At 39.8% G+C, this 18,787-nt stretch overlaps 1 protein-coding gene across 1 annotated transcript in view; it reads right to left on the bottom strand.

The window, feature by feature from the left end:
- Window positions 1–1,452: 1,452 nt before the first annotated feature.
- LOC124596439 (transcription termination factor 3, mitochondrial-like) overlaps window positions 1,453–18,787 on the bottom strand; it is a 57,915-nt gene continuing 40,580 nt past the window's right edge. Inside the window, exons 4-5 of the mRNA XM_047135574.1 lie at window positions 6,424–6,514; window positions 1,453–1,800 (exon numbers count right to left, since the gene is read on the bottom strand). Coding sequence (XP_046991530.1) covers window positions 1,520–1,800; window positions 6,424–6,514 — 372 coding nt within the window. The 3' untranslated portion in view covers window positions 1,453–1,519. The remainder of the gene's footprint in view (window positions 1,801–6,423; window positions 6,515–18,787) is intronic.

Raw genomic sequence — 18,787 nt, forward strand, 5'->3', positions numbered from 1 at the left:
CATGTGACAAATTTTGAATGATAATAGCAATAGTTACCATTTTTATCGAATTTTGCTCTGCTTCTACTTCTACTCTGCGATTTTCACCCACTTGGTTTTCAAAGCATCTTAATCTCATTTTACAATTCTTAGGAGGTTTTACACTGACGGTGACAATGATATTGATGGAATGGAATGAAGTGATGCAATTTGAACCTCCTCAACAGAGTTCATTTTGACTATACAATTGCCATTTGAGCTATCTTATCCACTGTTTCATCAGATATAACTAAAATACTTTGAATATTACTAGGAAATTTTCCAAGCCATTTTAATTGGCTAGGTTTCACAGCATCAAGTTCTCAACCACTCAAAAGTTTTTGACACTCTTCACTTTCTTTAAATACAGTTAAAAAAAACAGCCTTTCGCAAAATAATATTTATTGTTCTCATCACTAAATTCCATACATTCTCAACTAATTTTGGCTCCAGCTGGGCAAGCAAATAGTTAAATGTAGTCAACTCTGTGTCTGTAAACTGCACTTTGGCTTGACAAAACCATATGTCTCGCTTTTCAATCCAAAATGATGGCAGATTAACACTTACCTTACCAATTTCCAGTTTAAACCTTTCATTATTCCCTTCAAGTTCATTGTCTGTTGACACACTTTGCATTTTTAAACACACTACACGAAAAATTCAAATCAAATAAAAATTATGTTTAAAATTTTGCCACAAATTATGTTGCAAATGTTGTCGTCTTGCCAGTCACATCATGGTCACCAATTTGTTAAACACTTAGTTCATTAAAGACTCAATTTCATGTGTACCTTTCCAATTGTTTATAATTTATCTCACACACAATGAAAACTGAATTACAACAAAAGAGTAACAACTTTCTTTTTTTGTTAAATGCCAAGGATGATAATGCTATTATGCCAGCATCACCATGGCAAACATTCTGCAGACACATACAATTACAAATATTAATTTCTCACGTTCCCACTGAACCAAACCAGTACCCAGCCAAAAATGACAGAACTCCCTGAAGAGCTCCCAGTTTTCTAAGATCCAAGGGACTTGTGTAACTTAATGAACAATGTGGATGCAGTAAGCATTACCCCCAAATGCAAAATAGGTGCACATTAAGAGTGATATGGAAGTCAGTCCCTATAATATCTTAGTTCACTTTTTGAAGGCAAAGAAGACAGTCATTATTTATTTTCTTTTAGCACATTAAATTGACATGATTCATCTCTGTGTACCAAACTGTCTTTCCTGATAGTGTAAAAAATTGTGTACCAGTATTCTATGTTTTGAATTTTATAAAATGAAACATGTTTGAAAGCCTAGTTGCCTCCACATTGTAAAATATCTAAACATGCTTTATATGCAAAATAAGTAACAGTAATGCACAAATTAAAAAGTAAAATAACACTGTCAACTTCTAAAACAATGGGAAGGAAAATCACATTTGCAACAAAACAAAGATATGTACTTTATTCACAAAGACAGTAAAAGTGTCTTACAAAAAATTCTGCTAACACAATGTTTTCAAAAATTCATTATATGTTTGTATAGATGCCTTTGCTACAGTATCACAGAATTCAGTATCAGTGCCTGAGACTAGTTTCTCCAAAGAAACATAACTTTCTTTTTTAGGGTTGTACTGAGCCCGATTTAGTGCCACTAAAAATAGGTGCCTCTGCCGTACTCTAAATTCACGACATGTCAGTATTTTTGAAGAGGCAGCAATTTGTTCATGCGGAACCTTCATCACGTTATGTACAAAATGGAATCTTGAAAGTAAAGATTTTTGACCTGAAATGAAACAAAAGCTACTGTTTACACAAACAGTTGTTTCACATTTACGACAAATATTAGGTTGATTACTGTCTTGTTTCAGGATATTATTGAAGTATTATACATATAATACTTATTAGCCTGTAATAAGAGTTATTCCATAAGTGCAAAGATTTACCCTCCTCCCCAAATCCATGGAGTCATATAAATACTACCAGCCACTTTACTGTGATAGTCCTTAGTGGATAATTCATAAAAACTGAATAATACTTTGTCATTATTATGAAAAGATTAGATTGCTATTTATCATATAGCTGAGATGTTGAGTCCCAGACAGGCACAACAAAAAGACTGCTAAACAAGTAAGCTTTTGGCCAAAAGGCCTTCTCCTGTCTTCTGAAGTAAAACTGACTCTGGTTACTGAGGCCAGACTCTGGCCTGGATATATGTTTGTTTGATGGGGCAGGGGGGGGGGGGGGGTGGGGGGGGGGGGGGGTGGCAAGAAGAAGGCCTTTTGGCCAAAAGCTTACATGCTTAGCATTCTTTTGTTGTGCCTGTCTGTGACTCAACATCTCCACTATATGGTGAGTAGCAGTCTACCCTTTTCATAATGTTGTCATTACTCCACTGTTCAAATAATACATTGGATTCTCAGGCAGACTGGATATGTTTCCATGCTATGCCATATTTGCCTTGACCAGGCACACATTAGTTCTGTATAGCACAAATATGTGGTGGCAGAGGTACAATGACGTTATGATTAAGACAATAAGCATATAAGCATATAAGCACCCTTACTAAAATATTTTGAGATGAATGTGATTATGATAATTTATACTCAAGAGTAAGATATAAAATCCCTATTTGATGTCTGATCCCCTTCCATAAAACTCTAACATGCAGTCATGCTCGCATGTGCACACACACGCATGCACACACACACACACACACACACACACACACACACACACACACACAGACACAGACAGAGAGAGAGAGAGAGAGAGAGAGAGAGAGAGAGAGAGAGAGAGAGGGAGAGGGAGAGGGAGAGGGAGAGGGAGAGGGAGGGAGAGAGAGAGAGAGAGAGAGAGAGAGAGAGAGAGAGAGAGAGAGAGAGCTAAAATTCCGTAACATGTACTATAGTTAGCTGATCATTGGGTAAAAAAGGATGAGGCAATAACTTAGAAAACACATTACACTCTTTTACCTAATAAGTTAGGTAGATAGCCAAACCAAAAACAAAATGCTAAAATCCATACCATATTTTTTATCACCAAAAATAGAGGTTAGAGCAGCTGGTAATCTACTTGCTGCACTTGTCATTATATAAAATGTATAAAGATAACTGTACATCACAAATATATTGTATGCTAATAAAACATCTGGGTGCAGCAGGAACACGTCTCGTAGAACTATGGTATGTCCATAGGCAAGTAAGAATTATTTTGTCACCTCAGATGCCAGTAAGATGAACACTATAGAGGAATCATTTGCTTCACCTAGCCTGCTTTTTGTTAATCAACCTCTGCCTATGCCCTTTCCATACATGTATGTGCCTCTGCCTGAACAGTGAGGTGATTTCCAGAAGTCATGGTATCCAGCAGAATGACACATCCTTTCCATACCTCTACAGGTGGAGAAAGTTGTCCTGTGGTACATGCATCTCATCTACTACATTTTTCTAAAGATCTCATCATTTGTTGTAAAAACTATAAGTTCTCTAGGTAAGTGTGTCTTGAAATAACTTTCAAGAAGTAAAACAGAGCAGCAATGTATTCCTGTTTAGATCCAACAATATAAACTTCTATAAAACACGTGTTTAAAAACTGTATGCAGTACAAGTATATCTATAAATCTAATAAGATAACGAGACTTCTTTCTGACTAGAATGTTGGTCAGTTCAATGTTTCATTACTGTCCACATTATGTTCTGGCAAGTCCTGCTTGGCCTTGTTGTTCACATTCAGTTCAAGACTATTTGCTCCACTGTGAAGCAAGCAATTACATGAAATTTCAGTGACGGTGGAATTGATGAAGGCTATATATCAACAATAGAGAGGTCCCTGAAGCATTCAACTTGGGACTTGCTGAAGAGAAATGCAACATTCACACAGAGCACACAACTAACATTTTCTGGACTCATACTGCACACACCAAATGTATTTAATGTCACTGTGCAACAAATCCTAGAGATGCAACACAACATAACCGAATAATACATTCAACACCAATCACGAGATTCTGTTCCAGTTGCCTACCACCTATCAAAAAGCACTCTATTCTGCAGCTCACCTCAGTCATTACTGAACACCTACCTTGTCAGCAACTCCATTAGTCACCATCACTCAACATTGGATTAGTACTCTTCACTGAGAATGGCATATCAACTTGTAAACTACATCAGATAACAATTAGTGTCTTGGATTTTAAATTACTAACTATTCAGATGCGTTTGAACTGTCACTAGAGGCAACAGTTGCATTAGGAACTGCAAAATCTTTCTGCTAGTCCCACAATGTTAACTGTACTAAGTTCATTTAGTAATTGATCTTCTGTCATCATTTGAAGGAAAACTTAAGTATTCTTATACTGAACTAACATGGGTTTGTAATCTTGGATTTAAAGCTGCACAAGCCAAAGTTCTGACAATTACTCTCAGCCATATAAGGTAAAAAGGTAAAACTGTTTGAACATCACATCGCTATAATTGGAGGTGGTTCACCCGTGCCTTCCTTCGAACTGACTTACCCAGTTAGCTACAGTGTGACTTACAGTTTATCTTGGAATCTAAACCAAGATGTGGCTCAGCATTTTTCACATTAGCTAATATTGGCAGAGGGGAAAGAAGTGATAAGCAGTGAATAAAAATCCTAGAATGGGCCGAGAATCAAACCTGAGACATGCGTATCCGTAGTCTGCCACCGAGCCACACCTTCAACTACACATGCTGCAATAAATCCATCTTGTCACGTGACACAAGCGCAGTTGAGCAAAATTGCAACAATATTAACTAAATACAACACTGAAAACTCTCACGGTAGCTACCATCTACAACAGCAAAACCCATTGGTATCCACTAGTAGTAAATTTATTTTATTCACCCTTCAACAACATACTGCTCCAATTATGATAGGACAAACTTTTCACACGGTGAGACTGAAACACAACTCATGTCAAATACCTCCTTTCAACAAAGGCTATCAGTGACAATGAACAGAAACATAGAGGCAGCTCTTCTGGTAGCATACAGTACCCTGTCATAGAGCACATTTTGCAGCAATATGAAGAAACAAGAAATACTGGCTGCAGTGTTAAATTTATTATGTCCCAATTAGTAAATAAATAAAAAAAAATTCAACACTGCAACCAAGACTGCTTGTTTCTTCATATCATACATACTGGTTGCTGTACCAACTCTGGAATGAAATGAAAAAAGTTTCACACTTTGCAACTTAATAGCTGCGACCAAGTTGCCCTTAGGCAGACAGATTCTGACATAACTCCCTATCAGTTGAAACTAAACACACACACACACACACACACACACACACACACACACACACACACACACAGAGTGAGTGAGAGAGACTAAAATTGTATTTGTTACTCTTACCAGTGGGTAACTCTTGTTTTGCGTATCCTTCCTTTTATTTCTGCCATCAATTTCAAAGTTCTCCATTCATACTTTTCTTCTTTTTTTGTCTCTCTGTTGTCATAAGGCAGCCTGCATTGTCTTTTCTTTTCTCAGGTACCGCTTTTACACCATTCTTTATCATTGCTGTTCCCCATCTCTTAACCGATTCTTTTTTTTTTTCAATCTTTTTTATATCTCTCTGACCTGTGAACTGCCTTCAATGTCACTTTCAGCATCTCATTTTATCAAATAACGTGTTTTCCACAATAGCATATGACTGATGACTTCTCTCTCACTCCGCCCTGCATTGCCACTTTTGAGCCAGAGTTAAATGTGACCATAGTATTTAATCCCCTAATAGTTAAATTCCTTCCTAACCTACCTTTTGTCTGCAGAGGAACTAATTCCATTATAAAAGCTGATGTTTGTGCCCAAATCTGTGGCTCCTTTGTAAGTAAAACATTATATTTATCTTTCTAGAAACTTCTTTGGAGGTCAATTTCTTCTTCTTCTTCTTCTTCTTCTTCTTCTTCTCCTCCTCCTCCTCCTCTTCCTCCTCCTCCCCCCTCCTTATATTTAAATCATCAGCCTTCTGATTGATCTGATGTGGCCCACCATCAACTCGTCTCTTGTACCAACCTTTTTATCCCAGAGTAGCACTTGCAACGTACGTCCTCAGTTATTTGCTGGATATATTCCAATCTTGTCTTTCCCTACAGTTTTTACCCTCTGCAGTGCCCTCCACTACCATGGAAGTTATTCCTGGGTGCCTTAACAGAAGCCCTATCATCCTGTCCCCCCTCCTCATCACTGTTTTCCGTATGTTCCTTTCTTCACTGATTCTGCAGAGAACCTACCCTTTTCTTATTGGCACACTTCTGCGGAAAACTATTTCTTGTGTTTAATATTACACAAGAAGAATAACATTAAAATTAAAATTGTATAACTTCTTGAATAGGAATATTAATAATTACACAACTGGGTTAAGAGAAAGCCAAGTAACTTACTTATAATCCAGAGCCTAGGTGTTGAAAGCAACATTTTCTTTAATTCTTCATCACTGAACCCCATTTCTTCCTTAATCGCAAATGTACTCTCCTGGAAAACAAATTGTTAGTGAAAGTACCACAAATGAGACACATTATAAAAACAATGTAACTACATGTTTTAAGTGTTGTCATATGGCTTTGGGAAAGGGGGGGGGGCAGGAGTATATGGGTTTATAAGCTGACAAAAATAACGTTAAATTGCTATTAGTGATCACCATTGGCCAGGGTCATTAGTTTTTGTGAAAGGCAGAATTCCACAGCCTCCCTGAGGACATTGGCATAATAGCATAACACACGTGCCTTGAATTTTCATCATGGGACTGTATAGTGTGTTTAATGGGAGTGTTTGTTTGGAAACAGCCGATCCGTTGGACAGGGGCAGCCCATTATGGTGCATGTTTTCATCCAGTCTCTCTTACACTATTCTTATTGTCTGTCTGCAAGGAGTTTTATATCATCTTTAACTGCGGCAAGTTTTGTGGCGGCGTTCGTAGCGACAAACAATTCGCTGTAGAAACGCCTTACGAAGTCACCGCCACACTTTTAATAGCGGGCCGACCAGTCCGCTGGAACAGTGAACAGAAAGATGAAAACCCAAACACTCTGATTAAATAAATCTACTTTGTACACTGACTGCATTTACGTAGTATTCTTCCCATGAACTGAAGTCTGTCCCCTGCTTTACCCACAACAGATTCTATAGCACTACAAATTGTTACACTTAAATATTTGAATAAATTTACTGTTTCCAATTGTGGCTCATTCGTATTGTAGTCACAGCATACTAAGTTTTTTTCTGTTAAGAGAAATACAAAATTTTGGATTTACGAATATTTAAAGCAGGTTGCCAATCTCTGAACATGTTTCAAATCTTATCAAAATAGGACTGAATATTTGTGCACTTTTTTTAGACAGCATTTAATTATAAAAAACTGATGTGTTTTCAAAAGGTTGAGGCTACTATTAGTATTGTCTGAAAGGGACCAGAGGACAAACACATTTGATATTCTTGTGATGTAGGGCTGACATATGGTAGCAAGGATGTGGTGTGATGGGTTGATCCTGTGGTGACACACTATTTTGACACCTTGATCCAGAAAGGACTGTTCCTCTTAACTGGCGATTGCTACACCAGTTTTTCTCGAACACAGTTTTGAGATGTTGCAACTCATGTTGGATAGAGACATTTTTGTCACAACATACATAGGTCCTGAGCATGATGTATGCTACATACATGGTTTTTTGTTGCCGGATCAGTGTGTGACCAGAATGTCCACAAATGGTAGTTGACTGTCTTTACCATACTCCATGGCGAACTTGATTTAGAATGTATAGAGTAATGATGATCCAAAAAATTTACGTGGTTCCATTTCACTTTGCAGGCTGAGGAGCCATGGTGGCACTTTAAAATTGTGAGAAAGGTGACAAAATATTTGAAAAAGGTGATAAAGTGTTCTGAAAAGGTGTATTTTAAAAGGTTACAAATTATTTCAATAAACAGCTATCAAAAAATGAATTGTTTTAATTTTTGATTATCCTCTACCGAAATGGCCAGTTAAGACCAAAGAAATTTCTCTATTATGATCCTGGATAGGGTATGGTATGTAACATCGGCAATAAATTTTGGGTGTTGATAAATTAAAAGCAGCTCCACTGCACCCGTGTGTGTAGCAAGCATAGAGGCACAGAGGTGCCAATGTCTAATTTCACAGGCAATCCTGTTTGTACACCACAAGGTGGCTGAGCCAAGTCACACAATCATAATGACACCGCAAAAAAGCTGTGCAACTACAAGTCGGTCTGTGGAATATTTCTCAAAATGGAAACACAGGAAAGTTGATTTGAACATGACTAGAAGCAATTTATTGGCACAAATGTGTTACTAACTACAATAAATAACCTCCGATTCTAGCACAGTTATGCACAGTCTGCCAGCAGCCTCACACCCATGGACTTAGAATGACACACTGGATGAGCCATCACTCAGGCTCTGTGGCAGCACCAAACTTCTGCTTTGGAGGGCAGCGTTTCACGGCCAGGGCGATGCTGTCACCATTCTTCCACACCAGGGCAAACTTCTAGTCCTGTATCAGTAGCCGCCTAAGAGAACTCGGCAGAAGTATGCATTGCTGAGCTAGATAAACAGTGACAGCAAAGTAGGACATGTACGTCAAACTGTCATCCTGACGCCACGACTTTCTAACATCATCAGCACTGTCCGTGGACTACACCTGCAGAGGTCATATCCAGGGGCATCACAGAACTCCAATATTGTAACACAAGATGAAATGAAATACTGAAATTTATTCTGGAAATTCAACTCTAATAGGTACAGTTGTACTACCTAAAGCAACATATGAAAAATTGTCCCCAACCAGGACTGGGTAGTGGACACATTTTTAAGGGGTTGCCATCTGATATCTATGGAAGAGTGAGAATGGGTAACCCAGAGTATTTATAATCTGCAGACAGATTAGCCATGGAGTATGAAGAGATCAATATACTAACAGGAATGCAAGACAAGAGGAGTATTCTTTGCTAACATGAAGTGTGGGAGGAAGGGACATAGCAGAGACAATGTTGCTAAGCTCAGTGTGATAGATGTGGTGTGGCTGGAAACCACCAACTTGAGTATAGAAATGGTAAGGCAAACAGGGATAATTAAGCAGGTGTTAAAAGCAAAGTGGAACCACAGGATTGCCGTGCGGAGCTCTCAATAAATTTTGAAGCAATTAATGAAGCTGTAGAGGTGGAATGTAGTATAGTGGGAAAAGTGAAGCTAAGTTTTTATTGGGCACAATGAAAGTTGGTAGCTAATTTGTAAGACCTGGGTGATGTGGCTAGGGACACAAGGAAAAGGCCAGTGTGCACCAGGGCAGTGTGCAAACTGCAGATAAAACTGCACTGCATAGGAAGTTGGAGCATCTTAGAGGTACAGATAGATTGGGAATGGAGAAATTGTTGTTTGAATTTGAGACTTAGTTTTATCCATGAAGGCATTTACCAGAAACACCTATAATACAGTATTGTATCCCTACAGGAACTATGTCACTGGTATATTCTAGACCTTACTGTACACCACAATATTTGCAACCAGTATTAGAAGAGCTCATTCATCAACAGCTAGTGGATGGGGGATGGGGTAACAGAGGAAAGCACTGTAGAGTCTGTTGTGACTACAGACACCTTAACAACAAAACCATAACCAATGCATATCCAATCCCAAACATCACTGAAACCAAAGACAATGTGGGGCAGTGTAAGTACTTCTCTACCTTAGACCTGAGGAGAGGGTACCAGCAGATAAAGGTATACATCGAAGACCATCTCAAAACAGGTTTCTTGGTCCCCTGGGACCATTTCCAGTGTTACAGGTTGCTGTTTGGAATGCTCTGGCAATATTTCGGCATTTGCTGGATGGAATGTTGAGGAGACTGAAACTTCACATGTACATGGTATATTTAGATACTACATTTTTTTTATTTATTTATTTTTTATTTTTTTGTGTGTGACAGACCATATCAGATGCTTTTAGAAGATTACAAGCAGCAAATTTAGCACTAAGCATGGAAAAATGTCACTTTGCATTGCAAGAAATTACGTACAGTGAAACCTCGCTTTTACAATTTTCAAGGGACTTCAAAAAGTGGTGTACAATGTGGGCAATAACATTTTCAGCTGTAAAAGTTACATATGGGATAACCCCTTGCATTTTCACAATTCATGTATTAGATATGTACTTAACAGCCAACAAAATACTTGTCAGAGACTTGTTTGTTATCTAATAAAGATTATTATCTAATAAAAACAGCTGATTTAACTGGAACTGTCTGGGAAATAGAAACTTTTGACTGAATTTCATACATCATAATTAATATTTTTCAAAAGCTTGCAGCTCTCATTCATTATTTAAGTAATGACACATTGCACCAGTTACGTATTTTTCCATGTTTAGCACTACGTGCTTAGAGAATTTTGCACGTTATTGAGCGCAAATATTTACGTAAGTATTTTGTGTGGTGTTTGCATATGTGTAGTTCTGCATCTCTTGCACTGCACTCATCTTCTTGAGATTATTAGGTAATGGTGCCTCCTGAGTTACATAGAAAGTGCCCCCCCCCCCCTCTCCCCACACACCCACACACACACACACACACACACACACACACACACACACACAAACTATTGTGCACATTGTTTGTAAACATTACAAAATGTACATATGTAAATACTGCACTTCAGAACGAGACTAAATACTTGAAATACATTTTGATCAGCATGAAAAAACTACGTATTTTGCTCTGTATTTAGAGCTAAAACATTTGAGTGGTGCAAAGTGAGTGAAGGTGTCAATTAGCTCTACTAGTGGCCAAACAACAAAATACACTAAATATGGTTTGACAAAGGTGTCACAATGATCACAAAAACCACAAAACTACATATGCACAGTACAGACAGTTTGGAAATGGTTTTGATTGGTCATGATATCTTTACTTGAATGCACCTAGTTGCTCCCATAAGGCACATCAAGTAGAGCTTGGCAGCGGAGGGAGATACAGCATGAATTGTTCCAACTTTTACCCATTTATGGGTTCAAATCCGTCATACGAGCAACTGCAAGGGCAAATGTCGCAGATAGTGGAAGTAGTGCCACAATGGTACAGCGATGTAAGCGAGGTTCGTTGGATGTAGGAGGGTAGGTTACTGAAAACAGTTTTTGGGACTCCAGATGCTGGTGACATCTGGGAACAGAATGGTATGATAGAGCAAGTGGATAGATGAGCAAGGAGGAAAAAGATATCATGGAACAGCACACTACACAGTTAACTAGTGTGGAACAAGGGATACTGGACAACATACAGGTACTGGCCCATGCGAATGCAATTATATTTAGGTAAAGTAGGCCAGGATTGTCCACATGATGTCCTGGAGCTATGATCATATTTTCAGAAAGTAGGGATTTAAGGGGGTTTGTTCTATTAATAGTACAGTAGTGAACTGCTACAAACAAGGAAGCTCGTGGGAGCAAAACTTTTGGAACTCCATGATAATGGAACACTTATTAACATGGAAGACTGTGATATAACAGAGCAGACCTTTCACCTATAAGCCTCTCCTATAAGTGAACACTATGCAACCACTGTTGGACTGGCCAGAGAAGTCACTAGCAATCCTTCCAGTGAGAAATCTGACCTACCTGAATGAAACACGAGATCCTAATGTAGTCCTATCTTTAAACCTGCTAACAGACATGCAAGAGGGACATGTTTTGGTAGAGCAAATGCTTTCATATGTACAGAAATGCTAGCACATGATTAAGACAATAAGCACCAGGCCGGTGTTGACTCCATTTTGCGCAGCCTTAAGTGGATGGCCACTCATCAATGTGATTCTCCAGTACATCTGATACATGAGAAGGTATGAAGCATGCAAGACACTTGATATAGTAATAAGAAAGTGTATTGTAGTATATAATTAATTGTGATGTGAAAGAACCTCGAGCGGTGTTGAAACGAGCACTGTTGTTGACACTACGAGACACCATAAGGGCACGATGAAGGGATATTTATACAAACAGTTGTTTATTTTTGAGGGGTTAATGTTAAGAGGTAGCTCAAATGAGAATGGAGGTTTTTGTAGTTATGTAAGGATGGATGAACAAGCTGATGGGCTGAGAATTGTAGAGGGTATGTGCCCCATGTTTGGTTAACGTTAGAGGAAAATTGTGAATAATCTATGGCGTAGCTCTGTATGTGACATCTTCTGTTGCAAACTGATCATGCGTTCAGAGGACAGCTATGTAGGTCCACTGCTAAATTTTGGGTGTTACTTAATTACGAGGGTTGCTCAGAAAGTAATCCACTGCATTTTTTTCCTCAGCCGAAAACAATGCTACAAATGTGAAACATTACATATGTATTATTTGAAGTCTCCTGAGTGAGTGCACCAAGTTACTGTCACTCCTGACAGGTAGCATAGCTGCATGACAGTTCAAACTGGTGTCAACTGGCGTCTATAGGTGATGTACATTACAAGCAATGTGCCGTCATTGAATTTCTCACTGCAGAGAAAGAAACTGTGGAGAATATTCACAAACACTTGTGCAAAGTCTATGGAGCATCTGCAGAAATACAGTTGGTCACTGGGCATGGAGAGTGAGGACATCAGAAGGCGGTTCGACGGAGCTCCACAATTTGCAGTGGTCGGGGAGACCATCCACGGCTGTCACACTGGACATGTTGCAGCAAGGTGCTGTTGTCATTCGTGAGGACAGATGCATTACAACTCAGCAGGTGGCACTGCAACTGTCAATCAGAAAAGGAAGTTCATACAGTGAAGCACTGGCTCCACCACCAGGACAAGGACTGGTACTGACAGGGTGTACATACCCTTGTTTCGCGCTGGAGAACGGCCATTGAACGGGATGGAGATTACATGGAAAAACAAGGTGTATAGATAAAACACCATTATTTTGCATGTGTAATTTTCATTATGTTCAATAAAGAATTGTTGAAGAAAAAAATGCAGTACATTACTTTCTAGGCAACCCTCGTAAAAGCAACTCCACTGCATCCATGTGTGAAGCAAGTAGGCAGACACAGATACACTGACATAAAATTTCACACACAAGTCTAGTTTTACACTGCAAGGCAGATGAGCCAAGCCACACAATGATGGTGACACTGCAGAAGTGCTGTGCAACTACGAGCCAACCTGCAGAGTATTTTCACAGCATGGAGACACAGGGGTGCTGATTTGTACATGTCTGTAAGCAATGTGTCGGCACAACAAGTGTGCTATTAAGCACTATAAATACCCTCTGATTCTAGCACAATTATGCATACTCTGGCAGCACCCTATGTGACAGTGTGTCAAGATGAGTCTCCATCATGCTACGGGCCAGCCAGCAGCCAACAATGGTCTGAACAGCCAGCTCCACCAGAACAGCTCACTGTTGTAAGTCCACACCTAAGGACTTAGAATGAACGACACAATGGATGAGCTGTTCCCCAGGCTCCATGGCAGCACCAAACGTCTGCCTTGGATGGCAGGGGATTGCAGTCAGGATGGTACTCCACCATCCTTCGACACCAGGTCAAGTTTCTAACACAGTAGCAAGAGATGCCGACAAGAATTCAGTGGATGTACATATTGTTGGCACTGCTCCCTCAGGGCACATGCTGCTGAGGGGCAAACAGTGTCAGCCAAGCAGGGCGTGGACAAAAAACAGCCATTCTGCCGCTGCGATCTTCTGACATCATCGGCCCTGCCAGTGGACTATGTGCCTGCAGGCACGTATGCAGGGCCAGTGCAGGGCCACTGCAGCTCTTCAAAATTGAACCTCAAGATGAAATAAAATATATTGTGTCTTGCAGCAGGGCTTTCCTAGCCACCTCTGGCCAGCACCACCACTTCCACAACGCGCCACTCCACACACCTCTACACCACAGTGGCCCCACTCAACCCACATCACTAACGGTATTTCGGTATTGGTAATCATAATTCACATAAAAAATTTACATCACATTTTTGCAGCTAATGACATTCTAAATTTCAATACTGGGAAAAGATCACAAAACAGTTTTGGATTACTGTTGCTTATGAGTCTCAGCAAAAAAGGAGTAATCATACTACATTTCTGGATTTTCTTTACACAGATTTTTCTGAATGGCTTGCACCTACCTTTCTTTTACCCTTTCTTCTACTTTCATGATCTGTGCACCCTCAAGCATGCCCACATTTGCTGCCTTTAAATAATTTTTTGAGTGCTTCTCTAATTTTAAAATGGCTCTGAGCACTATGGGACTTAACATCTGAGGTCATCAGTCCCCTAGAACTTAGAACTACTTAAACCTAACTAACCTAAGGACATCACACACACCCAAGCCCGAGGCAGGATTCGAACCTGCGACCGTAGCGGTCGCGCAGTTCCGGACTGAAGCGCCTAGAACCGCATGGCCACACCGGCCGGCTCTCTAATTTTAGTTGGAGGCTGCGGAGAGAACGCCTTCTTGTGACTTCTTGGATGGTGGTTGTTCTTTTTTCTTTTCTTTCAGAGCACTTGTCTCATAGTAAACTGATTATTTATTTATTTATTTATTTATTTTTTTTTTTTTCAATCTCCTCTTCAAGATGCCTTTCGTTTGTTTCATGTGTTTGTTTTTCTTCTAATTCAGGTTTTCTTTTCCTTTTACATTCTTCTGTATAAGCAGTATAAATTTTATGTGTTTGCTGTCCATACCTTAAGCAATGTGAGGCAATGGATACAGAAAGAAAATGGGAGTATTTTCCCAAAGCATCCCTCACAGTCAAAACACTGTTTAAAAATCTTTTTGTCATTCCTGCCTTGTCTTCTCCTAACGTGTGCTTCAAAATGGAATGAATACCTTCTCTCTATTTTCATATTTCCATCAGGGCAATGTAAAAGAAGCTTTAACAAGTCTTGAAACATTTGGGTGCATCAGTTGTATAGCTGATGAGTCTCTTGCTGTGATGTGCTGCTGCCAGTAATTGTCAATACCTTTGTTACCTAAAGCTGGATCATCTTTTTCAAACTGTAGAACCTCCCACTCGTCTAATAAGTATCTTGCCAGACATCAAAAAGCATAATTTTTGCAAATCTTTAATATTTCACTGCAGCTTCTGCTCCTTATTCTTTCTTTTGGGCCTAAAATCAGGCAATTCAGTGGTTATTGAACTATCTTTGGTAATTAACATTCTTACTGCTGGCACCAAGCTTGAAGGTTGTACCTGATCTGAAAGTTCTAACTGTAACGTATGTGGCACACATTTAATTTCAAAATTGTACTGATATTTTGTTGAAAGTGACTGATTAAAAATTAACTACAACCTTTAGTCTCAAAACTAACAGAGCAAGAACAAACACTGCAAAATAGTTCACTTTCACTCATTTGCAGAAACTTTACTTTTCAAACTCACTCTCTTTTCACGCCAATCACTTCGGAATTTGCATTTTTCCATCTCAAAAAGTTTATTTTTGAAACAGAACAGAGTATCACAGCAGCAGTTTTATTACTAGAGCAAAATTCATGAATAAGAAACTTGGAAACAAAAGTAAATAACTTATTTTCTACTTAAAAAGAGCAAAAAAAGGGTGAAAAAGGTGAGAACCTTTAAAACAAGATGACTCACTTTTCACCCTTTTTATTTGTAGCAAAAAGCTGGTTTCAATGCCAACAATTTTCGAGCAGTCATCTCAGTGTGCTCCATGAGTAGATTGACAACCAAGGATGAGAAAGGATGGCCTATAACTACACTGTCAGTTTTTTCGTGTTATTCCCCATTGAATAGTAAAAAATGGATATAAGTACATGTTAGAAGAGTCTCACAAGCATATCAGCCCCCCCTCCCCCTCCCACTTGCGCACACACACACACACACACACACACACACACACACACACACACACAGTGTGAGTTATGGATTCAAATGAGGGGGGCATTATGCCGACGTACACAGCTTCAGTTGTGCACATCCAATGACATGAACCGTAACTCAGCGAGAGTGGTGGGTCCGGGCTTGCTCCCAAACACCGCAGTATGCGCTTTTGATGTAGGGGAGGAGGCCACTGACATACCCTGCAATTTTCCAGTGGTACCTGCCACCTGTGCCGCTAGTGTGAGCAAAAGCTGCGTCACAGCGAAACACCTATTTTACATGCGAAAGGCGCAGTTACTAGCTGCACTGGTGTTCCTGAGGCAGTTACGACCACAGCTGTGGTCAGGAAAGTCCAGTTTTCCTGAAGGGGTTAATCCTGGCTGGGAACCAGACAGAAATAGGGGTGCGACTGCGAGGGGTCAACCTGACATGGAAACATCTTCTAGGAAGCACCCAGCGGTGTCTTACAGTGAGGTTTCCACCAAGAAACCAGCTGCCTCAACAGGCAAGGCACTGAGGGTGTGCACATAGAAAAAGGCCTCCGTGTGTGAGCTGCCCAGTGGGAATGGCTTCCTAGTGCCTAACAAGAAGCACACTGTCAGGGCAACTACGCTTGCTCAGGCTCAGTCACAACCGACAGCCAACAGCTTCATCAGCATCACAGATGTGCTGCCAGATGACAGTAATATACAGTTAAGTAGACTAGAGATGGCCACACCTACTTTCATTGTCATACACTGGTCAAGTGATTTTAAAAGTGTTTCCAGAAACTCTTAAATTGTAGGGTACAGTCAAAGTCTTCTGTTGCAATTAAAACAGTTGGATAAGACACATACGAGACTGCAGTGAAACTGAAAGAGGAATATGATGCAGTAATGGGTGTGACACATGACCACGGTCTACCATACAACACACACTCATCCGAGCCACTAAAATTACTCAAGGCAGTCCTCTGAAAAACTACCTTTCCAAATGGACCCAGGTCACTTCAAAGAAGAGCTTGAGGGCCTGGGGTTTGGCTTCACGGCCGTCTCTCATATGCAGAAGCCCCAAAAACAAGCAAACTCCACTATTTATGGTGATACTAGTGGATAATGTGGAGAATAGGAAAATAATCCAGCTGAAAGGCATTGTGAGTTTTACCAGTATTCAAGGACAAAAGTTTCGTAGTAAGGGCCAACAGGCGCAATGTTTCTGGTGCCAGGGCCTGATGCATCTGCTCACACAAGATTATTAAAATGTGTGGTAATTTGACTTTAAATGTAAATTAATCACTGGAAAGAAAACTGTTAAAATTAACTGGAGCAGATGGCCATTGTTCATGATGGACACACCTTTGTTAGTGGCCAAATTGACTTCCAGAATAATACCACAAGATTTAGAAATACCCCCATTAGTTTTGCAAGGTCAGTATCTGTTATTGATGGGTGAAATGGAATCATAGCTAGGAGACTGTGTCCAGATCATTTAAGGTCCTACGGTTGCACTGAAGTTTGCAAAATGATTTGTGATGATTGGCAATTAATCTCAGGAATGCAGTAGCAAGTTGCAAATGGATAAATGGCAGAATACTAATTGTATTTGGCCATTGTGTCTCCACGTCACGATCCGTTAAGCTTGTAATAGTCAATGGTCATAACAATAAAGCATTAAAACATTTTATGTATCACGTATCTACCAGGAGAACTATTAAAATCAGAACTCATGAGATTTTTAATTAATTTAAATTACTTTAATTGCAAATGGTTCTAAAACTAATACATGACACTTACATCACATTTGTCTACGCGAAAGAAAGATTAATTAATGATACAAAAGGAGTGCAGCTATAGTGCATCCTATCAATAGAGGCTAACAACAAGAGAGAGAGAGAGAACCGACCAGGAATGCTCTTCACTTCCTTTCTAAAATCAAAAAGAAAAAACATATTACAATGGATTGCAATCAGTCACAGGCTGACTGTCACTATATTTTTGAAATATTATCTAGGAAATAATAATTACATTCCACAAAATTAATTTACATAAGTTATTCAGGTCTGAATTTATTTACAGTAAATAAATAGACGAGTGCGCATTTTCGTGCTTTCTGTGGTTTTTGTGACATAAAGTTTATATGAAATTACATGGGTCTGTCCATGTAACACCTTAGGCTTAAACCATTTCATGAGATTTTGCACCATGCCACTCAAATGCATGAAATGTGCAGGGCTGCATGGAAGTCATACTTACAGCACAAAACAAGAAGAGATGCCCAAATGCTGTAACTGTACGCAAAAACATTTTGCAAGCTATCATGGCTGTGAAGTATTCTGAAAGGCTGACACTAAACAGCATACCAATAATACTCTGGCGACATGTGTAACACCTAGTCTGGTTTTAGTAATGTAACGAGAGGAAGGGCTGCAGTGTCCGCCCCTCATACTAAACTGGTACAGCTGTACGTGGAAAAGTGAGCTAGCGGTCACGGGTCGCATGCTGACATAAACAACATTGGCCAGTATGCCCCGCCAATCAGGAAGTCATTATCGGGTATGAGCTCAATACAGAGTGCCCTGCTGCCCAGCCAGCTGCAGTAGACATTCACAGGAGCGGACCGACGACAGAACGCCCTTGTCATGCAAACATCTCTCTAAACGAATAATTGGTGCAAATGTAGATGATTTCACAGATGAGCTCTGCCCTCTACTGAAATCATCAGAGAATTGCTCCAAAATCTTCTGCATGTGCTTGGGATAGCAGTGCATTGGCCAGTGTGGCCAATTACCAAAAGGCAACACCAATGTGCCATTCTTAATGCAATCCACAGATTAACAGTATGCACATAGAATGTATACACCATATGCCCCTAAGTCGGAGAGTTTCAGCTGTTCCTACTGGGGCCGTGTGACCTCACACATTACCCTAATATGTCCACTGCTGTC

Source organism: Schistocerca americana, chromosome 2 (assembly GCF_021461395.2).
Source record: "Schistocerca americana isolate TAMUIC-IGC-003095 chromosome 2, iqSchAmer2.1, whole genome shotgun sequence".
NCBI lineage: Eukaryota > Metazoa > Arthropoda > Insecta > Orthoptera > Acrididae > Schistocerca > Schistocerca americana.